At 40.1% G+C, this 25,913-nt stretch overlaps 1 protein-coding gene across 19 annotated transcripts in view; it reads left to right on the top strand.

Moving 5' to 3' along the window:
• Positions 1 to 25,913, top strand: part of SOX5 (SRY-box transcription factor 5) — a 638,539-nt gene that overhangs the window by 480,649 nt on the left and 131,977 nt on the right. For all 19 annotated transcript variants that reach the window (XM_050323666.1, XM_050323662.1, XM_050323669.1 and 16 more), the window contains 2 exons: positions 5,815 to 5,987; positions 8,474 to 8,542. In XM_050323666.1, the coding sequence (XP_050179623.1) occupies positions 5,815 to 5,987; positions 8,474 to 8,542 (242 nt within the window). The remainder of the gene's footprint in view (positions 1 to 5,814; positions 5,988 to 8,473; positions 8,543 to 25,913) is intronic.

The raw sequence follows: 25,913 nt of genomic DNA, 5'->3' as shown, positions 1-25,913 counted from the left end.
ATAAATTTCACTGTCTGTAAGGGTGTGCACGCGAGCACCCCTGATTGATGCCATTCCTAGCATTTAATGGGGACGTGTCAGAGGGATTGAGGAGAGCCTTGCCACGGCTCTGCCCTCACGGAATACGCTGGGTGCCGCGCGGCTGCGAGCGGATCCGTAGGCTGGCTGCAAGCAAACGTTCTCATCGCTTGAGCATTTGCAGCAAAAGCCTAAAATGTCTGTTAAAGAAAATATTGGCTTTCCTAATTTCTCATTTACATTCTCATTCTGTCTAATAAATTATAATAAAGTATTTACTGTTTTGATTGCAAAAGCGGTTTCTCTGCCTTTTTTTTTTTTGCTTTGATTCTGTTTTGGGTGGATATGCCAAGGTTTCTCCTGTTCGTTTTCTCACTTTAAGTGTGTCATTTGGTCATATTGGTGTCTTCATTCTAATGTTTATTAAAATGTTACTGTCACTGCCAGTTTGAGACTGTGAATCAGAACTAAGAATGTGTAATAGTTTATTTCACATTTGAGTAAATTTCTTTTACTACTTAAACACTATTATGGGTAGTGTTGATCTGAGATGAAGTTTAGGTTTGGCGATACAGAATGCCACTAATTTGAGTCTTCTTTTTTTACCATCTGCTGTGGGTGTTGCATCCACAAACATGTTTTTTTTTTCTTTCCGAATATCTCTTCGTGGTGGTAGAGAATAATCTGACGCATCTGGAAAGCATCTTTTCTCGGGCCTTTCACTGTATCAACCTGCAGTGTATACTTTGATGCTCTCTTGCCTGAGTTGTTTTGATCAGTTGTAAAAAATCCACGCTTTACCATTGCAGTGATGCAGTACAGAGAGAACAGTATGAGCACCTACAGCAATCTCCTGAAAGGCAGGTGGCCTGGTGGTTAAAAGCTTTGTTAAACATAAAATGTGCAATATCTATTTGTTGTGGATCAGACGGTAATTAAGAGTAATTTTTGAGGCAGTCATTGATGTAAGCCACTCTCCTTTTACTCCTCACTCAATACCTGTGTGAAGTGGTCTAGCTTGCTGTCAAGTTGTACACTGCAGTAATGGACACTTGTTTCTTTTTTCCTCCCAGCCACGCTGGATGGCTGGAGTGAGAGCACTGCAACTGTATGGATAGTGTTTGTAGAGTACAGGCCAGCTCCATAACTATTCCCAACTCTGTGCTGCTTGGAGCAGCTCCAAGTGAGTTTAGTAACAAAGTGACTGAAGGTAGCTGCTGGGGCTGGGGTTTGCATCACCTTCCGAGATCTAGCAGTGTTAGCAGCCGTGGGGATAGTTCATTAATTCCTGAGTAGCATAATTTAAGAAACTGTTGGTTTTGTTACTTAAAATACTGACATGTTTTGCCCTGTAAGCTACAGAATTCTTAAAATGGAAATCCCATAGCTGCCAAGACACTTCACACCATGATGCAGGTTTAGATCTCATGCAGGTTAACAGAGAGAAAAGAGTGAGGATAGGACAGGAGTCCACCATCCTTGCTTGCCCACAATGTACAGCACCTAGAAAAGGATACAAAAATGGCAACTTTCTCTCTTAACTCTACAGTGCATTTTAATGCACCAGGAAAAATTCATATGACTGACTGTAAGTATGTGGTGACTCCACCGATGCCCTCACCTCACCATTTAGTAAATAACAGTGAGCATCCTTTGGCCTTCGTATGTTACACAAACACTGCCACTCATAAATTCTCAATGGCAGTGGCACCTGTGAAATGGCAGTTTTGTTGGCCATTTCCATGAAAGTAATTTTAGAAAAACTGTGCTGGGTAATAGGAGTAACATAAAAATTATCAAACTTAAACTTAGCACAAACACTTCACTGTTATTACAATCTCATTCAAGTACTTCTCTTCTTTTTCATTTTCGCACTTTTATGGGCCATCATTTATCTGCAAGAAACCTCCAAACTCTCTGTGATTCATCATCAGGGGGCTTATATAGATGTATGGGTAAGGCACGGGAAATCTACCCCAAAACTCAGCATCTCCCGGTAGACCCACACATCTGATCTCTCTTACCTCTGGTTTTCTGCAGATCACTTGAGAGTATGGCTATCCAAGTACTTATTTTGCAAGGAATTATTACCTTAAAGAATTGAAATTTTCATTAAGTACTATTCCAGTTACTGGAAGGATGACTTAGTCACATGAAAATAAAGTACCTACTAAGCTGTGTTTTCCAGAAAGTATTCTCCAGCAGGAGATTTTTTTAAAAAGTTGATGCTGATAAATTTTCCCTTTTGGTTTATTAGCAAACTGAAATTGCCCAAGAAATGTAATGCAAGAAGTCTGCCTTTTGTCAGACTACTTCCACTCCAGTTTATAAACCAAAGGAATTATGTATTGTACTTACTGAGCTCGTACGTAAAGCACCTCCTTTGGGCATCTCAGATTTACTTTTAAAACTGAGTAATAATGAAGAGACTGTGTTGGTGGATTTGTCACCAGCTGTACAGCTACAGTGTGCCTGTGACTCCAGTGTCTGCACTGGCACTCCATTGCACTGGCTTCTTGCTCTTAATTCATAGAATCATAGTTTGGGTTGGAAGCAATGTTTAGGCGTCATCAAGTCCAACTGCCCTGCTTCGAGCAGGGACACGTTTCATTAGACCAGGTTGTTCAAAGCCCTGTTCAACCCACCCTTGAACATTTCCAAGGATCAGACATCCACCACCTCTCTGGGCAGTCTGTTCCAGTGTTTCACTACCCTCATTGTAAACAATTTCTTCCTTATATCTAATCTAAATTGACCCTCTTTTAATTTAAAACCATTACCCTTTGTCCTGTTGCAGCAGGCCCTGTTAAAAAGTTTGTCCTCGTCTTTATAAGCCCCCTTAGGTAACAGAAGGCTGCTGTTAGGTGTCCCTGGAGCCTTCTCCGGGCGGAACAGCTCCAACTCTCTCAACCTTTCCTCCTAAGAGTGGTGCTCCAGCCCCCTGATCATCTTCATGGCCTCCTCTGTACCTCTTCCAGCAGGTCCATATCTTTCCTGTGCTGAGGATCCTAGAGCTGGAAGCAGTACTTCATCCAGACTTTCTTCTTGTTCTTGCAGTTCAATAAAGCTGCATTTTTACAGGGGGAAGAAGTTCTTTGCTGCTCTGTAGGTCAGTGGGATTAAAGAAGCAGCGCAGTAGGTGGATGGCCCTGTGGTTATGCCTTGTTCAGTGTCTTGGTCAGGGCAGTGGCACCCAGAGTGTTCTGCTCCCTCTCGGGAAGCGCAGCCGGAGCCTTGGAGCTGAATATCAACGTGGCTTTTTTCTGCCTCTGTTGGTAACTAACTCTGTGACCCTTTTGTCTGTCAGTTTGCACATATGGAAACAGTTTTCCCCCTTTCAGAGGTGTGGTGGGGATTAATTTAACTTTACAAAGTGCTTTTTGATTCCCAACTGAAAGCTACTGTAGGAGCTCAAAATACACTGATGAACCAATACTGGCTGAAGATCTTTGATGTGTGTCAGTGTATTTGTTGAACAGTTTATTTGACAGTGATTTCTTTCTGCTTACCCTAACTTGAGGACTGAGCCAATCTTGTGTCCCTTCTCTCCCTAGATCCTTCTTCCCTTCTCTTTCTCATGCACTCACCCACCCCTCAGTAAAAGTTTGGAATAAAGTATCAGCTGAATAAGGAAATAAAAAATATTTAGTTTTCAGATGTTCCAGTTATACTGGCAGTATCAGTGTACTAATAATCTTCATTAGAGTAAACCCACATGCTAGCCATGGACAGGACAAGGCAGGGACTGCCTTCTAGAATAATTCTTCTATTCCACTTGGAAACACTACCTTTTTTCCTAGGGAAAAAGAAAGAAAGGATGGAAGAGTGGCAATAGAAATTTCTGATTAATTCCATGGCCAGGTGGCAAATGCATTACTTGTAGCAGTTCTCTGTCTCCAGTGTTGGAAATAAAAATCTTAGTTAGAAGTGTTTTCTTCAGCAGTGTTAGTGTTTTAGCACAGGCTTCCATTCTCTCTCACAGCTTTTAACAGAACAGGTTTAAAGTCCTATGGTTTCTGTTTCAGTGTGTTTCTCAAGTTTCCAGCTTGTACCACAGTTTTTTTGGAGACTATATCTGAGAATATTCTTGTGTAGTTCTTTGTTATGTGGTGAGAATATTTTCACAGAAATTTCTAGCATCTTAATAAAAAATTAATTAAGTTGTATTTCCTTTATATGAAAATGTTGATTCTTTTTGGTTTTCCACTTCTGTATGGCTGTCTACAAATGTATTTAAGGGCTTGGACTTGGCTAACATAACAAATGGGATATTGCTTGGGAGCACAGGGTTGAAATTAAGTGAAAGTAAATTAACCTAACTATCAAGCAAAGAGCCCTCCCGGTGACACCTCTAAGGCTGTGGTACAGTCTTCCAAAGCAAGCATTGGATGATTCACCATTTCAGACATTTCAATCCAATCTAGAAAGCTGTAGTAAATACATTGTAGGGAACATTCCTGCACTGGCAGGGGGGTAGACTAAATGAGCTATTACCAGTAGCTCTTTTCCATGTCTGACTGATAGTTGGCTAGGAACCTGTTTAGTGTAGTCGCCAATTTTTCTCCCTTTTTTTTTTTTTTTTTTTTCACTTGGAGAGCACTGGTGACATTGGCAGAAGAATGCTTCCTGTGTTTGAGAGAGGTTTGCGTGGCAGGGTTGTCCCAAAAGCAGGCTATTTTCAGAGGAGGCATTGACACTGATAGCCTTAATCCTTTTCTAAAGGTTTTTTAGAAATGGTTTCATAGGATCTGACTCATGTGAGAGGGTGTGGTGGTATTGGGGATATCTGTGCATTAGCTGCTACACATATTTTCAGGTCTTTTAAATTCAAAGTCAAATGATCCTGCATATATTAATAGAGCCTTTTTTTTTTTTTTTTTTTTTAGTGTATGATTCATAGCTTTTGATTTTTCCTGGAATTCTTTTCTTCCCTTGCCTTATAACTACTGGTCCTTCTTGGTAAAAGAAGCATTTTTACAAAATAGTTATGAAAGGGAGGTAGTGGGTTCCTCTGTCTGTGGCTCCTGAACTCTCCTATAAAAAACCATCTAATGACAAATGAGAGCGACGGTCACTCGCATTTGACTCAGGTTTTCAGATATGTTTATACAACACTTTTTCCTTTGAAGATACACATTGGTGGCAGTAACAGTGATAGTTACTGGCAATTTAAATACTATATAATTTCATCCTAATCAAGGTAGCTGTAGATGATATAACAGCCTCCTCTGACAGCTGTTGCGCGCTGGTAGCAGTGAGAAGGCCATGGGGAGCCTCAGGAGGTACCCAGCACCCAGGAGACTTCTCTCCTTTTCCTTGGTTATAGAGGGATGCTAATACACACCTTACATCAGTGCTTTGACACCTACAGAAGCTGTATCTTTATCATAAGTTTCTAGAAAAAGTACAATTGTCTTTCAAAACTGGAAGTGTTGATTTTGATCCACGGGAAACGTAAACGGTGTTTAAATCTTGAAACTCTTTCAAAACAGGCAGTGTTTTTTCCCCTTATTAGTCCGACAAAAAGGCAATGGAAAAATAGATGCAAGGACAAGGAAACATTGAAGGAGGACACCAGATCAAAGCCTGTGTATAGAATTATCCTCCATTGCTCATTTTCCTGTAGAGGAAAAGGTCTTGGTGTGCAGTATATTGCAATATGCTGATGCTCTTTTGTTCTGCTAAAACTTTGCTCACACTAAAGCTGCAAAATAAAAACCTGGCTGGCTCTAAATTTCCTCTCTTCTTTCTACCCTTTTTTTTTTTTTTTTTTTTCTCCCGCCATATGATGCCCAGGGACTCCAGAAAGCCTTGCTGAGAAAGAAAGGCAGCTCATGGGTATGATCAATCAGCTGACCAGTTTGCGAGAACAGCTGCTAGCAGCTCATGATGAACAGAAGAAGCTGGCTGCATCACAGATCGAGAAACAACGCCAGCAAATGGAGCTGGCTAAGCAGCAACAGGAACAGGTGAGTGATTATTATGGTGGCTTTCAGCTTAAATAATTTTCTTGGAGGACTTTCCAGTAGTTTATCTTTTAGGCATCATACACTAAAATTTGCTCTATGCCCCAAATTTTTTTTCCATTTGTTTTCCTAGGTGAAAAAGTATGAACAATAGTGAAAGAATGATTTAACTTGAAATATGTAAAGCGATGCTCTTTGTTGTATAAACCTTCCACACCTTATGGACCTTCCATTTTGGAGGTATTTTACTCCAGTACTGGTTTGTTTGGTTTGTTGGGGTTTTTTGTTTGTTTGTTTTCTAAACTAAGTGTAAATAAGCAAGTAAATTTAGTCCTCCTGAATAATCTTCCAATCTTGCTTGAATTCAGTAATACCAAATAGGTATAAAAGGAACAAAGTGCAGCACTTGGACTGTAACGTTAGAAATGAAAAGGTTGGTTTTGCCTACTGTGGAAAGAAGCAGAAAAGAATATAAAGTCAGTGAACAAGTGCAACTTTTTTTCTTCTACACTTGTGAGGCTTGATTTTCAGCTCTTGCAAATGTGCCCTTTCCTGAAAATGTGAACACATTTTCACATGTGAGTAGTTCCAATGTGCATACGTGGACATAGGACATTTTAGACAAGAACATAACTTTTCTAACAAGTTTAACAGAAACAAATGTCCAGTTTTGTACCTGAACATGAGCAGAGAATACTTGGACATCTAGTTTAAAATGTTGTCAGCAGTCCATGTTGATACTTATCTGAAAGTATTTTGGTCTGCATGACCGTTTATTACAGCTTGGATTAAAATTTGAGTTCATATCACAGAATTGCAACTATGTGAATTTTATGAAACTCACAGAATTCTTTAGAATCTGTCACAGTTGTCATGCTTCAGTGCTGGTATTGTACCAAGCAAGTCTTAAGATTTTAAACCACTGCTGATACCTTCAGACATTTAAGCCTTGGTTGTCCCAATTTTTAATTATTTAAAAACTTTATCTTAAAGAATGTGTATTTTGGCCTCATGCCTGAAATCCCACATAGGGAGAACAGAAGTGACTTACCTGTTAAACCAGAGAATTTATATCATGCTGTTGTTTACATGGTAAAGGTAGATGAAAGTGCGAGTGTGGAAGTGGGAAGATTCCTTCGCTAGGGGACATCCCAAATGAGCTCTTTCCTTTGCCCTACCTTTTAAAATCACTACTGTTACAGAAAGGCTGAATGATTTGAAAGTGAAAAAGAAAACTGAGAGAATGGAAAAGGCAGTAAGAAGTCCTGCAGTGTTATTGTTAGGATAACTAGGATTTATTTTAATTGAGGAAATGGTGTATACTTATGTATTATATAGAAATTAAAATAACCAAACTTTGAAAAAAAACGTATTGATAAAAATTAATTTGGTTGCTTAAAGAAAAGCTCCAGAAGGGAAACATTTATTTAATCTTTTAGATGTGGAGTTAACTATGAGTGAGTGTTTCTTATGCAAATAGTCTAATAATAGAAGTAAAAGAAAATACCTAAGGGGAAGAATGCACAAAATTCCTCCCAGTAAGTATGTATAAGTTCCCAACTGACCCTGATATGTGTACACATACCACAGGGGAAGAGCAACGCTCCTTCTAATGTTTGTACTGCTGCACGAGCTGTTCATGAGAGCAGGGCTTTTGTGATGACTCTGATGAAAGTTTTTAAATTTGCTTTTTAAGTTTGAAGTATATAATGGCTTATCTCCGTTCAGCCTTTAGAACTCTACTTTGGTTCTGTTACTGTCTGCCTTTTCCTTCACTGTGTATAAACAGTAGGATCCTACAGTAGGATTCCCAATCACTTAGTCAACAGAGAGGGAGAGTGGAAATCCTTATGGAAAATGCACGTGGCTTTGAGAGGAGACTTTGGACGACTTCATCACCTCCCATAAACCAGTTTCAGTGTTGAGCTGTATGGCCTTGCACTGCCCACTTAGTTCCTTGCAGCTGATAAACACATAGAAAAGTCAGTGATTTTCCCAAACTCAGCTCCAGTCTCTTTGTGCCTATTTCTGCATCAAAACAATACATGCACTGATACCTTCCTCCAGGGTGTCAGATTTCCATTTTTTTTAAAATTTTTGAACAAATGGTGCCAAACAGAAGAATATTACTGGCCATCAAAATTTTTTGTTCTTTTCTGCCTTGTCCTTCTAATTTCCAGTTTCTCTGCCAGTAGTGTTCGTCCTCATGGTGAATTTTAGCAGTGCCATTTCAGACAGATTTTTGCATCAGTCCTTCTCTTGATACCCAGCACAACATTTTACCATAGGATTCCCTTTCACACTGGTATTAGCTATGAATTGCTTCTGTTCATATGCCCCTTGCTTCAGCAGCAAGTCCAGGCTGTACTTGAATGTTTCTTAGCTTAGTAGAGAGGTTTAAAGAAGTGAGCAGGGTGGAAGTTTCCTATGGACCGACTCCAGGAATGGTGATACATATCTCATGTTTCCTCTGTGCAATTTCTCCACAGATTGCAAGACAACAGCAGCAGCTCCTGCAGCAGCAACACAAAATTAACCTTCTTCAGCAACAGATCCAGGTCAGAGATGCGTCTCCTCCCATGCCCTGTCATCTCTCCTTTCTTTTTTCTGTGTCCCCATGCTTTCCCTCAGCCATTATTGCCATAGTTTCTTTAAGAATCTCTGCAGATGGTTTACATCTTATTTATGGAAACAAATGAGGATTTTACCTGTCATTAATCAATAAAGGTCAGTTTCTGGAAGGCCTTGTATGATTAACACAGTTCCTGTAGGATCAGGAACCAGATGTGAGAGGAGCTGGTCATGCAAACAAGGGTTTGGAAGACCAAATCCTCATTCATCAGGAGTGGCAAAAATGTTGCCAGAAAGAGATGGTTTGGAATTTTGTCCTACAACTCTGGTCTTTGAGGTTTTGCTGAAACAGTTCTCCTCGGTAATCGAGAGTACCTCCTTCTGCCTGTCCCAGGTGCTGGAAGTCTGGAAAATATCAGCATTTGGGGCAAATTATTGTCTGAATGAGAAGCTGGTCAAAAGGTTGGTTAGATTCAGGAGAGCAGCTGTAGAGGTTCTGTGTTTCTACGGGTTTATTCCCAGTGATAGAAAAAGTTGTTAACCCAGCATAACCAGTAAAATTTATTTAACCTCTTTCTTCCTTAATGTATTCACAAGTTTCTTTTCATGGCGTTGACTGTATTTCATTACTTTTCTTCCACGTGCATATGTGCATGCCCCTGTTTTGGGAACAATGCAAATCAGTTTGCCTGTGAAGGTTTTCACAGAATAACAAAGGAGGAGTTTGACATCTTACAGATATCTGGGATCATGGCAAAATCTCTGGCTGTTTAAGTATGCAGTTATGTATGGAGCATTGCAAGTCACTGTAGAAGTGGATAGTGCATTCTCTTTATTCAGTAACAACAGGATTTTCCTTCCAATGCTTCTCTTTTGTATTTCAGAATTAGTTGCCTAAAATTATCAACCATAACTGTAACCCATCTAAGAAAACCTAATTCCAGCAAAATCAGAGGCGTTGTGTGGCTTCACACTAGAAGAAAACCTGGCTCTATTATTTCAGAGCATATTCTGTCAAGTATCAGGACTTGTATAAGTATGAAAAACTTCTGGGCAATGTCCACCCCTCTGTTACAGGGCAGCTTCTATACAAGATGCACTTTGCTGAAAATAATTTTGAGATTGCTAAGGCCTCATTTGGCCTTGACCTCTGTACTTTTTTTCTTCTTCAGTTTGTGTGTGGGAGGGATTCCTTTTTATTGCTGCATCTTTGGTAAAACTTTAAAAGAAAAACAATAGCAGAACCTCTACAATAGAACAGAAAATATTTACATTTTTAGCATTTAGCTATGGCAGTGAGAGAGGAAGTTGTTTTATAAGCAGTGAATAAAAATAAATTGAAGTAACATAATTTGACCCCAGCCCTTTTAAGTTTAAAGGCCTTGTAGATAAGAATGAAGTATGTCGTTTTTAGGGTAGTGGAGAACACTGGTTATTGATAATGAGATATAGAGCCTTTCATCTCTTGATCCCTGGTCCAAGTTTGACCTATGCTAGTAGTAAATGAAAGTCAGCTAGCTACCATCTGATACAAGCTGCAAGCCTAAGAAATGATTTGGAGGTCTGTCTCAGGGATTTCAGATGAAATGCTGACCCTGCTGAGGTCAGAATTTCACTGTCAGGGTCCACTTCACACAAACCCCATCAGATTTGGGGCACCTTCCTTTTGGATGGTCAGACGATAAAGGTCAAGAGTTAAACAGGCAGAGAGACAATCCTGTCCTCTCATTCCCACAGAGATGATCTGTTTGTAGTGAAATTTTGATGATACTGAGCAGTCAGTCTGGACAGTTCCGTGCCTGTATGATCCTGAAGTCTCATGAACCGTGATTGCAGTCCAATAACTATGAAGTCATTGACAGCAAAAAAAAAAATTTTAAAATAAAAAAAAATCCTTGTTGACAATGAATACAAAGCAAAACATTTCTCCTCAATTACTTGACTGTTAGAGAAAAAACAATTCTTGAAGAAACCTTCCTTTGTATATAAATGAAAACAATAAAGTCTCCCTAACTTGCCCATGTTTAAAACGGTCAGTGAGTTTACAATCAGGTTATGGTAGGTGGAACAAAATTGTGACATAAATGTAGATGTGAGTTCAGCTTTTCTGACCTTACCCTAATTAATCCAACAGGCTCCTGTCACATTGGCCTGAAGTTTTTAAATAGCATTAGATTTATTGACAGGGAAGTATTCTTGTAAAGTCTGGATAACTATTTGACTTACGTGCAATTGAATGATTAGGCTGCAGTTATGAACACAACCTATTTATGACAAAGGAATCCTTTTACTTTAGCCAATTTTTTCTAAGCTTGTAAGAGTTGCCGTAATTCCAGATAAATTATTATGCAAAAAAAAGCTTTTGAAATATTGTATTGAAAACATTATACCCTAAGGTTAAAAAAAGAACAACCTACCTGACCCCATGATTTATGAGTCCTTTCTCTAAGTATGCTAATTTGGAAACAGTTCCCTCTCTCCTTACCCCATCACACAGTCACTGATACACACACAATACATAACCAGGGAGAGACTGCAGTGTCTCTCTCTCTTCCTTAGAGAGCTGAAAAAAACTACAGCTCAGTTAAACTAACCTCTTCCGTGATGCTGAAGAAAGATGCTTTAGTTCCTTGAGCTTAAAAAAATACACCTGGCATGTGAGTCTCTAATTGATGTCTTTTTCAAGTCTATCTCTTCTGAATAAGCTGGAAGGAGGTGCCACTAACACAGAAGACAAGCAGTTTTTCTTTGTATAGAGAGTTGAGTAAAGAGAGAATGCTAAACTGGAGAAAAGTTGCAGATTAGATTAAATATGACAGTCTGTATGACCTCAAAACGCTAAAATGTGATCTAGATGATATTTTGTGTTTTGGCAAATGTTCATAATCTATTTTTCTACTTTTCAGGATGTTCTAGACCTAATTTGTGAAGAGGTTTGAGTTTCTCTGAATCATTAACTAAACCTCCCCGCCATCTGATTTTATGCCACTTTGGAATGCATCCTCCCATGCTCGCTACTTTCTGTTCTATTAACCTTTGTGAGCGTGTGTATTGGAAAGGTTTTCACTTTAACAGTTTCTGCCTGCTGAATATTTGGGGTCTTCTTCCCCACACACCTCAGTCTAGTTATTTTAGCAGAAATGAAACTGGAATGTGTGTTTTGTCGACTCTTGTGCACCAGCAGCCCCAGAGATCTCAGGTTGTGTTTCAGAGCAGCTCTGTAGTGACCTGCAGCTGTAGAACAGGCTGAGGAAAGAGCATGCAAACACAGAGTACAGCTCAGCAAATTCTCAGGCTAACTCTGGTTCTGTCCTTCAAGGCCTCGGGAGAACTCTCCTGCTGACCTCCTCATCTTTTGTCAGACCACAATCTACTTCCTACCACCCTTGCTCTAGAACATGGTGAAGTCTGGGGCTCTGTAGCTGTCACGTCACAGGGGCAGAGGGTGAAAGAAACTTGAAAGGCTGGATGTTCCTTCCTCATGATGCTGAGCCAGTCCCCAGGATGGGCAGTGGATGTGTGTTGTGTTCTGCTTTGAAGGGTGTCTCTGAGACACAAAGTTTTGAGGGGTCGTGCAGTTCACTCCTTGCACTTGCTCAAAGAAAAAGTCTAGCCCAGGATGATGATTGAATAGTTTGCTTTGAAACTCAGTGACGAATGTCACTTTAATTGAACTATATTTAAAATGAAATATGGTTGTTAAAATTCATAAAGCAATTCATATTCAGTAGGGCACTGTTGATAAAATAGGTCAACCTTGCAGCCGAAATTGTGATAAAACTGATGCTGCTAATCTCACAATTTTGTAGAAAGCCTGACAATGTTTTATGTTTTTCCCTCAAGCCCCAGCTCTTGGAGTCATGTGATGACAAAAATGCCAGCTTTCATTTCTTCAAAATGTAAACTTCCAGCTCTCATATTTCCAGGCAAAATCTGAAACCATGAGCACTACAAGTTCCAAAATTAGAAGGCAAACAAAACGGAGGCCAAATGCTGTTTTTTAAACTGTTCTGATTTTTAGTCAAAATTTTTTTTGGAGAGCCCAACTCAAGATCTTGAAACACTTCAGGTTGCCAATAATGTAAAACTAAATCTCAAAGCAGCAGCAAGCAACAACACTGCTTTACAGTGTCTCTAACATTTGGGCCACAGTTCTGTTTTACTTTCTAGCTTAATACTGCCAGTACTTCTGTACTTTAGTACTGCAAGTTATGAATTTGTTTTCTTTTCTGAGTGACATACTTAGCTCAAGAACCCAAGTGCTGTCTGAAACTCGAGGCAATTCCTGCCAGACAGCAACCATTTCATGACTCTGTCTGTTTTAGTAGAGAGTTTTCATTTTCCTTCAGAGCTAGAGACATTCAACAGATGTTCTAATAGGACACCTTCTTTGCGAGAAAATTTGGACCTCTGAAGAATGAGAAGATCCTGACTAAATTCTGATGCAAAGCTGGGAAGAGTGCCTCTGACCCACTCTGCCTGCCAGGTGGGATGTGACTTCTGCCTGGCTCCTGGCAGGTGTGCTGGCTCCTAGGCAGAAAGCTCACTGTGACCTTGATGGCCTCAAGCTTTGCAGACCCTCAGCAGCTTGTCTGGCAGGGAGTGTGGGCACCATGACCCACCTGACTTCGTGCCCCTTTGGGCTGCAAGCTTCCTGGCTTTCCTGAATCCCTCAGCTGCACTGGGTGTCCTCCCAGCTCCAAATAAGGCTTTCCTCTATGAGTCTGGATTCAGATTTCCATCCTCCCACCCACTGTCAGCTGGCTGGGTCCCTTTCCCCATGAGTTGTGTTGGTAGATGGAGAGGTCTGGCTGTGGTAATATGTTCCCGAATCAGAATATTCCCATTCTCATTACCTTCTGAGGTTTAAGATGTTGTTCCAATTTGGAATGTAATAAAATCTTCAACACTTGGAATTTCCTGCAGGATGGTTAGTCCATTTTGCAGCCAGATCTGTTTTTCAAAACCTAGCTAAATTTTTGGGGAGGAAAGAAGGATTTGGTTTCTGAGTTACACAGAAGTTGAGAAAAATATTTCTTAAGCTTAACATGCAAAGTTTTGAAATGACACAGTTGTTATTGTCAAAACTTTCCAAGCACCAAGAGGCTCTGGATTGACTCCAGTCTTCCAAAATACTGATAGAGACCTGCTTCCAGAGTGCTTTAGATATCATAATTTACCCATGCAGTTATCTATGACAATAATTTTTGTTGTTGTTTAGATTTGGTTTTGCTTTTGAACTCTTCAGGTGGGCTATCATTTGTTATCCAGAACTGGTTGAATGATGTTCAGGCCTGTTTGTGTTCTCTTTGTTTTGTTGTAACAAATGCCAGTTTCTTTCTCTTGTTGCAAGAAGACCCTAATTCTCTGTACATAAAAAAATATGAAGATTTGTTCTGTGCCTCATCAAGTTTACACTCTGAAGTTATACCTTCAGCTTGGCTCATCCGTTCATTTTCTGTCTCCTGCTGGAAGGCAAACTCCAGCAGGCCACTATGTGAGGTAAATACCTGGAATACTTAGGGCCTACAATAAGGAGAGTAGAGATCCTTAATCTTTGCCCTGTTGGTATCTCCTCAGTGAAGCCACAAGGACTTGTGAGATTTCTTTCCTGGTCCCCAGCTTCTGGCATGCCTGTAACCCTGAGTTCTCTAGGAGGCTTTAAAGGGCTGGAGATGAAGAGTCCTTCACTCGAGATACAAAAGAGAGCAACCACTACACGAGGCCTTGGTCACAGATTTAGGAGTGTCTGTTGCTTCTATATTGCCATTTTCCCAGGGAATTCTGATTTTCTGAGAAGTCAGTGGCAGCAGAGCAGTGCTTTGTGGGGCTACGACCCCTTTGCAAACCATTGCACAGCAGAACAATATTAGTTTTTAGGTAATTAGAGAGTCCTCTTTGCATATCAGAGAGAGGTGAGGACAAAAGATTTCCTTGGTAAGACAATAAAGCTGTTGAAGTGAGGGTCTGATCTAACTCCCACTGAACATGGAGAAAAGGCTCTTATTCATATTAGTGGGAGTTTAATGAGACCTTTCTTCAGTAGGAAACTGTGAGAAAGTATCTTCCTCCTCGCTCTGCAAAATATTTTCAGAACAGGCTCCGTCCACTGAGACGGCTTGTTTTTTGTTTTGGTTTTTTTTGCCAGTGTGGATATGACAAGCTGTGACTGCACAGTCAAACCGAGCAGGCTCGTGGATTGGGGACATTTTGTCCAAATTCATCATGTGTCAGGAGCAGCTGTTTTCCTGCAACTTATAAACATGGGCATACTGGATTCAGTGAGACAGGCCCAAGAAGGAGTCACACTGCAGTCTTTCCCATGACTTTGCAACCTCTTCCCAAACAACTGAGGTTGCCGGCAAAGAGGCAAAACAATTGTTTCTCACAAAAGCTCTGCAGCTGATGTCCCATCAGTTATCAGAATAACTCGCCTGTCCCTTGAGCAGGAAGAAGCCCCTGGGAAATAAGTTATTCAAAAAAACAACCTAAAAAACCACACTCACACAAAAAGAGAAGAGACAAGGCTGGGGGAGGAAATAGGGACAGGGCGGAGTGAAAAGAAAAATCTAGGCTAGCAGTCAGAATGAGCTAATTGCTTACAGTCCTCTCAACTTCAGCATATAACGTGTGTGTTTGGCTGAAGGGTACAAAACACGGACTGTAGAGTAACCTATGGGCCTTCACTTCCTTCCATTACCATGAAAGTTAAGTTATGTAAAAGACTGCAGATTGGTGAGGTCTTTATCTGTACTAATTTCAGCGCAGAGTATCATTTTGCACCGATGTACCGTGCCTTTGCCTCCAAAGATTACCCTTAGAGCAAGTTTCTGCAGGTAATTTGATCTCAGACCTTTACTACACTCTTATACAATCCAAATTTACTGACTTCTGTAGCTGTCCAGTGCAAACAGGGAGAATCTGCTTAAGACTTGTACAACTAGAACTTATTGAAAGTGCAAGGGCATATTTGAGATAAATTGGCTTTTTTTTGCCTATGCTGAACTACATGATTGCAACAGCGCTTGCTTTCTCCAGTGTTACCAGTCCAAATGTTCTAAAAATTATGAGATTGTTTTGAACTTCATGAAAAAGTTCATGTTTTGAGCATTTTTCTTGAAATGTTAGCATCTTTTCTTAATTTACTTTTTGTTACTGAGCTTTCAGTGTTCCCATTTTCCATTTCTCTCACAGAATCACAAGGGAGGGAGGGCCAGAAACGTATTTTTATTAAAAAACAGAACACCAAAACACCCAAAATAATCCAGCAGCTAGGACTGTAAGGAAAAGGCCAGCAGTCAAGTACAGTCACCGCAGCTGGCAGCGTTGTGCTTCAAGGCCTCATCTTGGTCTCTCTCCCCTTGGCAGGCATTTTAGGACCCTGTCTTTCTTTTTGTTTTCAGATCCCCTCTCCAATTTCTGCATCTCTCTGAAGCACCCATCAGCTTTGACCACTTTCTTCTACTTCCAGCTCCCTGATACTGTGGTACTGAGCAACCTTCCTTACGCAGCTGCCGCCCTTGCCCACAGCAACTCCTCCTTTCTGCGAGCCCTCCCTTTCCCTTCCTTGTGTGCATTTCCACAGTCTTATTAATGGGTTTTGTTTGGCATTTTATTTGCTGCAGAGCATGCATGTGTGGATGCTTGTGTTCAGAGTGCACGGCGTGGGCTACCTGGGTGCACGTGAGCTGCGTCCTCGTTTGTGTCCCCGTGCAGGTATTTACACAGCAGGCAGCAGAGGCACAGGAGCAGAAGGAAGGTACCATGGCAGTTTGTCTAAGTGGCTGGAGATGCTGAGCATGAACTCTTTATGGCTGTGATCTTGTCTGTATGGAGTGTGTGTAATCATGAGCACTTTTGTTGTGCAGCCAAAAAAGGCTGCTACTGCTGCCTCTGCAGTAAGGTAAAGCAGGAGATAACAATAAATTTTTTACTGCTGGCTGGCGGAGGTGTTTAGGATGTGTTTTCTTTATATCTTCATCCGCCCCTAATTGAAGATGCTTTAAAATTGAATGACTAGCAGTCAAAACGTGTTTGCTTCAAGCTGAGAAGAAAAATGCTGGTGTCTCTGCTTCCAAACTGATTGCGCTTTGTACACAACTGACAGCCACAGTCACTTTGAGTGACTGATAAGTGGGAAGCTTTGCCACTTATCAAGGAATGCACGCTGAAAAGAAAGGACTGGAGCCGTTCAGATGCTTTGGCATGTTCAAAATAACATCTCACATCAGTCAGACTCAGAGGCACTCGGAGACATTTCAAAATAAACTTTATATCTATCTATCTATCTAGAGGCAAAGATTCAATTTAACAGACAAATCACTGTGTGGCATCGCATTGGCTCTGAAAATGAGAACATCATTATAAGGGTCACTGGTTACAGAATGACTCAGATAGCTGCATAATTTGAGAGCATTTATTGTAGGGTCTCACCCCCCAGAACAAAACAAAATTTGAAAATTCACCACTGCATATCATTCTGGTGATTTCTTTAAATTGGGGGTTTTCAGTCCTGTTGGCCAAGTAGTATTTAGTTTATGTAGCACATGACATCCTGAAGGATCCCAAAGAGAATGAATTTCTAAGCTAAATTCGGATCTCGTTTATTTCCTCTTCAGTATTACGGACTGTGTCTGAGATTGCCTGGCTTTAACTCACAAAATGGTTCTTAAGGTTTTTTTAAGAGTTACTGTGCTTTTTACTGATACATAGCATGAATAGAAGATGTAACTTTTTTTTGGTTAATGTTTGGTGGTGATATTATTAACAATATTTATATTAGGAGATTCTGACCTACAGGAGCTGAGGGTACATTTTCTTGTGCTGACTCTGTAATGAGGGCAGTAACAGCCCGTGTAGAGTTGGGCTCCACTGGAGGTGGTGATGTTTCAAGCTACCATAGCAGGAGTTAACCTGATAGACAAACAGGTAGAAATACAAGCACTTGTACTTGGAGCTGAGGTGGGCTGGGAATCTTCACATGAAATGGGAAAACAAGGAGATGGATACAAGCATGTAGTGTGTAATATCCCAAATTGGAAGTGGGACAGAAGATACATGGTGTTGATCTGGATCCACATGTACTACTTTAAGAAAAAACCCTGCTGCCAGGGTTAAACCTTTTTCTCTAACAGCATAAGGAATGCTGATGTATAAGTACCATTATCTTTTGTTGTTATTCTAAGCATTGCATCTGGGTATCTAATTCTGCCCAGACTGGTCTGTCTGAAATGGTTGCTCTTCAAACCAGAATGGCTGTTTTTGAGATACAGGTTATATTTAGCATTCCATACCTATGTCAAGAGGAGAAATTTGAGGACCATTTAGTTTCTACTGTCAATGACTTGCTTTTCTGATTCATCTCTTGCCATGTTAAGTGGTCACGACCGTTTTGATGGCTCATTCAAAACAGAGTGCTTCAAACTCTCTGCTGGAATAATGGCTTAAAATGATTCAGAGGGAGAAGTATGGTTCCACCTACTGAATCAACACCACTGTCTTCACCACCTTGGATTTTTCTCCAGACATCTGGCATCCAAAAGATGATGATGCCTTACCCTGCATAGTTTAGGAGACAAGATGAGCTCACTGTTGGTGATAATATCATGCAAGAGGCCAAAGGAGAAAGGTTTTGTTTTGGTTGTCCACTTTCTGTTGCTTTGTGTTTTCAAAATGAAAGTGGAAGGCAGTTAATTATGCTTGGTATTTGTAAGAAGAGTAAATGAAACAGTTTGTAATTCCTTGAAGGGCTGTGATTGAAGGGATGATGTGAGTGATGCCTGACTTAGAAATCTGGAGAAAGAGAGGGAAAAGTACGGTTGTCATGTGGAAGTCTCTGTTGAGGAAAGATTAACTGGAGAGCTATGGAGCTTGTGCCAGCTGTCTTTATTTTGTTTCTTGCATATAGTCTCCACTTAAGATCACTTTTCACATGCAAATAAAATGTGTAATGGGTAAATAATTTCAAGGAACCATTTAAGATTTTTATTTAAATTGATTTAAAATATGCTTTGAAGAGGCTAAGAAATATATGTCAGTGTTTCTTATATGTAGAAGTTAAATAAAAGAATTCAAGTTGCAAGATAAGTTTAATAAAGTCATAAAAACTAAAATGAAGACTTATATGAAATGTAATAATAATTAAATGGGACAAATTTAGTTCACAGTGCTTGGAGTTTATAAATATTTGGCACAGTGAGTAATTTTCAAATGTGCATGTTATAAAATATTTTTTATCAGATTTGACTCATTTGAAAGATAATATTGATAGTGTTCAACAAATTATTCTAAAGTTGGAACTTGGATAGTCTCAACAAAATAGCAGTTTAAAATGGATTTGGACAGGAATTTTCAAGGGATGTCTGTATTCTTGTATGCTATGAAGATTGTGTGCATAGAAATACATTAGTTAGATAACAAAGTAAGGCGTTTGAAAGTTACAAGTGCCAGAATTTGGTTAAATAGGTATCTTTAAAATTATTCCCATGTTTCTTTGTCATAAGTATTGAATAAAAAAATTGTATCCCAGGAGAGCAGAATTACATGATAGTATAGTTGTAAGCTGTACTCACAAGAGGGAAAATTAAAATTATGTTGACAGCCTTAATTCTGGCATTCCCTAATGTTTGAGGGAACTTTTCATCCAGAATAACATTATTTTAACTGTTTTTCTGTGTGTTTTTGATGGCCAGAAAAGCACATAATCCTGACATATCAACCACCTTGAGTGTATTGTCAGCCCAGCTTGAACCCTGAAATGTCAGCATGGCAGAAGTGCTAAGTGCCATTTGGGTTACAGGAGAAATGCTGTGTTCCCCTGGGCTAGCAGGAGAGAACAGTTCTCTGGCTGTGGTGGATAAGCCCCTGTACTATGAAGGCCCCCCTCTCTTTCTGTATCCTGTCTCCTTCCTTCCTCCAGTTTTTTTTTGTGGTTTTTTTTTTTTCCAATTTTGGTCTCCATCAAGATAGAGAAGACTTTTTTCCTATTGCTGTCATCCTTGGAAAGGGAGATTGATTGCTTGAGTGCCTTTGTTGAATTTGGGCTGGCTATGTTGAAAATGGAGTTTGACTCAATTCTTTTCAGGACCCTCCATTTGCTCCCTCTTTTTTTTCCCCAGTAGGGTTGGGACCAGATCAGCTGTAGCCACTAATCAATTCTTTCCTCCTAATTTACCACATTCTTTGTGCTTTAGCAAAAAAAACCCAAGGCTGAAGGTAGAAAATTCCAAGCCACTGGTCTTTTAGTTAAGGAATCTCTTGCTCCGAGTATTTGATGGAAGCCTCTTGTAGCATTCGGTCTTTTAAAGCTCTGTGTGGTGAGATTATGTTTTCTATCTTGCAAACTTTGTGTAGAATCTTGTCTGCCATGTACACATGACTGAGCTGTGATGTGTCAGTGAGAGAGGCTTTTTTATATACTGTGTGTGATGAGTTTTAAGTCCATAATACCCTTAAGAATCACGCACATCCAAATTAAACATCAATTAAACAGTTTCTTTAACCCTGGAGTTCAAATTTGTAGTCCAGGAACAAGTAAGTGTCTATGAAACAGGCCCCAGTTCAGATGCCAATTCCAAAACATGACTGTTTTACCTCTCTGAACATCAATTTTTGACATCTCTAAAGGATTTTAGGAGGAAGGAGCAGGGATGTTTTTTGCATGTGGCGACAACTGGTTATTAATACTTACCGAATTACACCTGATCTTAGTTGTGAATTGTTCAAAGCTTTATGAATTCCTCAGCCCTGCTGGCAGTTCATGTGAAGTCATGGCAAATAGAGAGAACCCTTTATTTAGAGCACGACATGGATGATCGCAGTATTTCCAGTGTTGCAGACAGGCTGCTGCATACACTGGGAGATACAAAATAAGCAGAAATTGACTCAAATTACTTTAGAATTAGAAAACTTTCAAGGAGTGAAACTTTGGAACTTCCTTCTTTTCCCCTTCTGTGATTCTTTGAATGTCTGTATAGCTGTAGACACCCCTATAAATGTAGCATGTGTTCTTCCATAGAACATATTCCTGGCAGCAGGAGGTTTCCCTGGGTAGGGTAAGCTCCCTAGATACATGATAGATCCAAGATTTTCTTTGCCATTCTATTGGTAAGTGAAGATTTGGAGAGTTGATACATTCTAGTGACTAGAATTAGAATTATACTCTATTTCTTGCATTTATTATTTATTTGAAATGAAAGGCAGATTTGGAATTATATTTTTCAAGAATTTTATATTACTGTGTCATGAGTTTCAGGGTGTTACTAAGTCTGCTTCCCTTGCATTATTTCTTATTGCACGGTTCAGAATTCCTATCTTTTTGGTACAATCAGAATAAAGAAATAAAAATCGTAATCAAAATACTGGCATAGAATTCTGTATTCTATGTTAATAATATTCACACTTCTTATTAAAAACAAAGCACATCTGTTTTAGGTGTTCTTCACGTCCCCTTCCTGTATTTAGGTGGATTTGTGTAAATCACAAGTTTGCTTTCTGCATCTTTTGAGAGGGTTGTTTGAGCTCAGTATCCTCTTAGCAGAAACTCTTGCAAAGGCCCCGTGGGAGGAAAATTGTCCATTGTGTTCTTTTGAAAGCCAGCTATCTTTTTTCCTGGAGCTGGGCTCAAGTAAGTTTATTCTTCCACTCAGGGATATCTTAGGAGGTTCCTGTCCTTTCTGGTGCCTAGGAAGCCGAGCTCAGATACATATATTGTATTTGTTGCCATCATATAATCTGTGCAACTTCCCTGCAAATATAAAGAATTATGCTTTCCCCAGCTGTTCATTTGATAGGATTCTAGCCCTTCATTTAGAGAAAACTGTGCTGCTCCGATTCACATTGTTTGAACCGTGGCCTCCTTTCTATACCTATTGTTTGTTTTGTCTTTTTTTGTTGTGCGTAACAGGTGTTTCTTTCAGACAGCCGAGGCAGCAAGGCAAGGGCTTCCTTTATGGCAGATCTCTTGAGACTTTGATCAAACTCTTCTTTGTGATAAAAATGCCACTGCCTTTAAATGAATTGCACATGTAATCTGTATTTGCACAAATGCCCTCCATCCCTCTGCCATCATTGCTGCTCTGCCTCTCTTTTGGTTTGGGTGTGTTTGCCTTTTCTCCTGTCTTTTGCCACAGAACTGATTCCTTTTTACCCTCCCAATACTGCACTCCCCTCAGAGCCTGGATGCAGCCATGGGAATGGTTTAGAAAGAGCAGACTATTTCTGCAAAAAGAGCTTGCCTTTTTTCCAGTGTTTGCTGTTGCTGCCTCCACAAGTACCATTGTCAGACAGCTGGGAGAAGCTTCCTCAGATTTTCTCAAGGGGGAACCAAGAGTTAGAAACTAAGCACTTTCTCTGCATCTACTGAAGCAGGTCTTGCTCTAGCGGGCTGTAGGTAGCACAGATGTTTTTCTACCTGCCCTGCTTTTTTCTTTCACACAACCTCACCTGCTGTTGAGTAGGACTCATTGTTTTTCTGGCTTAGTTGTGGAAGTACTTCAGGGAGGTCTTGTCAATTATGACAGGTGCTTAGGTGTGTTTTGAGCAGAATGTACACAGAATCAGTACCCCATGCTACCAACTTCTGTAATGTACATTTAATATTCTTTCTAGTTTTTGTTTAGCATGGGACTCCCACATTCTCCAGTATCCTCTTGACTCTCTAGATGTTAAAACAGCCAGAGAAGCAGTGAAAACCAAAGAGGGGCAAGAGGCTGGTACCACATTTTGAGTGGCTCTTTTGGCTCATACTGCTCAGGTATCCTGATGGAGTACTGCTCACCTATAATGTGTTATTTTCACGCCCTTCTCTTTATGCCAGGACATTTATTGGTTAGAAGCCCCAGGGGTGAACAGATACAAATATGCATTAGTCAGAGGAGGTGTAATGGATGTCCTGGGAGCTGTGCCAAACAATTAAGGGTATAGGCGTAATGATTTACAGGGTAAGCAAAACCTCCAGAGAACGCCACATCTGTACAGGCTGCCCTGTGCATCTGCAAAAGTCGAATTAACTTGCATCATTCCAATCTACCAGAGATAGTGCATATCAAGGGAACAAATATGGATGGACTCTTTGCTTTCAGTCTGAGACCCAGCCTTCTGCTGGTAACTTTCTGTTGCTTTGATCAGCTGTTAGAGCTTCCCAAATGTCATCTGCAGTGCCATGAGACCCTCTCTATATAAAGTGTGTTTTTCCTCCTGGTGCAGTTACAGTGGCAGGGGTATCAGCACAGCCTGGATGTGACACTAGCATTGTATCTATTTTAGTGCTTCACTTTGTGGCAGTGGCAGCATCTGTGGAAAATATGAAGATAACTGTCAGAAAGCGTGTTTGAAGGGTGTTTAATTTAGAAACATTAACCCCCCCCGGGCTGACATTTACTTTAGCATGCAGTAGTTAACAGTGGAAGATGGGACTTTAATAATGCTAAATGGGTTCTTTCTCTTAAAATGTGTTGTCTGTTTTTGCTGGCGTTTAGTTACCTAGCACAATAAACATAGTTCATTACATTATTTGAATCAAAGCTCATGAAGTTTTATTTGATTTTGTCATCACACATAGATTGAAGGGGCCTGAAATTCCCTCTTCCTGTAGAAGTGTAAAACATCATAAAAATCAGAACATGAGCATTTAGAGACACTTTGTGCTGAAATAAATGACCAAGATGCAGACAAGACTAACATGATGTTACAATTTCATCAGGTTCCACATAGATCCTTCTTTGTATTTTCTTTATGTTTAAGGAACCTGAACCACCGTTTTAATGCTTAAATTAAAAAAAAAAAAAAAAAAAAAAAAAAAAAGCAGACTGCTCTGAAAGCAGGCATTTCTTACATTCAGGCATCCACACTTGCTCACGGGCAGTTCTTGTTGGAGTATGGACACATTTTCTAAGAGCCTCACACCCATTTTTTATTTTGAGACGTCACCTCCCCATTCCTTCAGGAGGTGCCCTTTTGTGGGAGGTTAAGCCTTCTTTCCACCAACAGGGGACTTGAGGAGGCTTCCTTGGAAGCCTGTCATTGCTGTTCTTGGATTTCACAAGACAGTGATGCTTCCTGAGACGTGTGTGAAGCTCACCTGCCCAGAAAGATTGCTACTCAACAGTCTGCTTTAAGACGGCTTTGCATGCAAAAGGCTGATTTTCTTCATTTTGGGACTATCACTCAATGGAAATGTCAGAAATATGGAAGGATAAATACCGAGTTACATTAAAAAGAGAAAAAAAAGCGCTCTGAAATTATCTCCTGGCTCCATGTTTTCTGAGGTTTTGCATTAGCAGGGACGAAGTCACGGTGTGTTGACACAGTCTAATGTGCAATGACATAATACCTGGAGTATGGAGACAGCAAGAGGCGCAAAATCAAACTTATCTGAGTTTTCACAGGAAAAGAAGGGATTAAACTTTGCTGGTTAAAATATGGATTTTTATTTTTTTTAATAGAAACTATCCTAGTTCGATTGAGATAAACCTACTCAGATCTAATTCTATCCAGTCCCTGGGAAAAGTGGGCCTTAAGATGTTGAGCCTATTTGCCCAATCCCTTTTTTTTAGAAATAAAGATTAGGGTAGGAAGTTTGGTCCTTATCTCTAAGGTTCTTACGGCTTCAGAAGGAAACTGAAAATACTTACATGAAGGACACTTTCTTGAACTTGTGATTTGTCTTCACTCAGATTATTTCAGAAAGCTTTGGCAGTGTAGATTTCCCACAATGCTTGGTTATTTTTGTTTTACATATCTTAGAGGAACTATGATAAATTGTTGTTACTGCCTATTAAATAGTAGAAAGAGATGTCAAAATACTCTAGTGACTCCAAATTCAAATGTTACTCCCTGTGCATGGAAACTTTGATCTGGAAGCATCATCCTCTATTTCATAACTGCCAGGTGTGATTCTTCTCTGCCTTTTCATCCCTTGTGGTTACTTATAACTCTACAAAATAACATTAAACCACCAAGTTTTACTTGCATTTCACAGCCTATTTGCACGGATATTTGTGTATGATCCAGATATTACGTAGCACCGTCGTCCCTGGATCTTGGAATATTTTTCTTTCTTTTTTTTTCTTTCATTCTTTTTAAAGCATCCTGTTTTTCAGACCAGGGGAATTGAGGACAGAGGGGAAGCAGCTTGCACATTGTTAGGCTGTAGCTCATTGCCAGAACCAGGAACAGAACCCAGATTGTCAGTCGTGTCCCATTGGGCCACAATACAAAATGTGAACTGAAGTGCAGAGTTATCAGAGATTCAGGCCTTCTAGGTTTTTATCTTCTGTCTCCATTTTTACTGTTTTTCTATAGAATTTCCCATTTCACTGGAAGAAATTGAATACAGGCTGCAGTGGTTGCGGGGGAGAATGAGGCAGGGAAGCATGCAGAAAAGAATCCCTGTTACTTTCAGAGTCAGATTTGTGTTGGTGCCATTCCACTGAATCGCATCAGTAGAGTTTAATGCGGAAAATCTGATCTGATCCATCAATAAAATGCGAGTGAATAAGCTGTAAAAAGTTTATGAGGGTCAATTTCTGTCCTCTTCAAGGTGAGAAAACAATTTTCCTTGCATTTTTAGCATTTTCTGTGTTCAGATTTTTGTAGATCCATTCATTGTATCAAAGCCAAGACTTTGTCAGCACATACCTTTCTTTTTCAAGCATCCCTTGATTCCGTGAAAACTGCCTTAACAAATCAGGGCGTAAGGCACTTAGTAGTCATTATGCATGAACCCTCTCCTCACCTTGACCACTGATAGGTTTTTATTCCACTCTGGCTGTGCTAAGCTGTGCTAAATGTCAGTGGGATGCCTGCCCGTGTGTTGGGTTTTTCTGCCCTGGATTAAACTGCTCCAACTCAGAGTGGTTCATTCACTGACTTGCTTTCTTTTCAATTTCTGGTACTTACCCTGCTTTCATGCCAGTCTCAGGGCTCTGGTTACCTAAGGCCAGCTCGTTGTATTTAACAGGCACAAATGGCTGTGCCTCAGGCCTGCTTTTCCCCTCTCTCCCCCTTCTTCTGTTTTTCATTTAATGGCTTGCTAATAATGAAACCACAAAGGCAACAGTAGGGGCGGCATAAACACATGCTCACCTACGGGTGAGTTGCTGATGTTTTAGAATTAAAAAACAAAACAGGATTATTATGATAATAAAAGCCAAGGCAGGTGCTGGGCACTTTGTTTATTCACTGATTAAAACAGTCACAGTGTGACATCTTTTCATGTAATAAACTAGAGAGGGAGGTGGATTATTGCATCGCCAAGACATTGAGTATACTTTTAACAGAAGATATTTGAGGACCATCTAATTTTAAGGGACAACATGTATCACTGCATACCGGGAATATACCTGTTTTGCAGGCTGG

Source organism: Myiozetetes cayanensis, unplaced genomic scaffold (assembly GCF_022539395.1).
Source record: "Myiozetetes cayanensis isolate MyiCay16 unplaced genomic scaffold, myiCay2020 scf3, whole genome shotgun sequence".
Taxonomy (NCBI): Eukaryota; Metazoa; Chordata; class Aves; order Passeriformes; family Tyrannidae; genus Myiozetetes; species Myiozetetes cayanensis.
The sequence above is the reverse complement of the archived record's forward strand: the minus strand, read 5'-3'. Positions and strand labels throughout refer to the sequence as shown.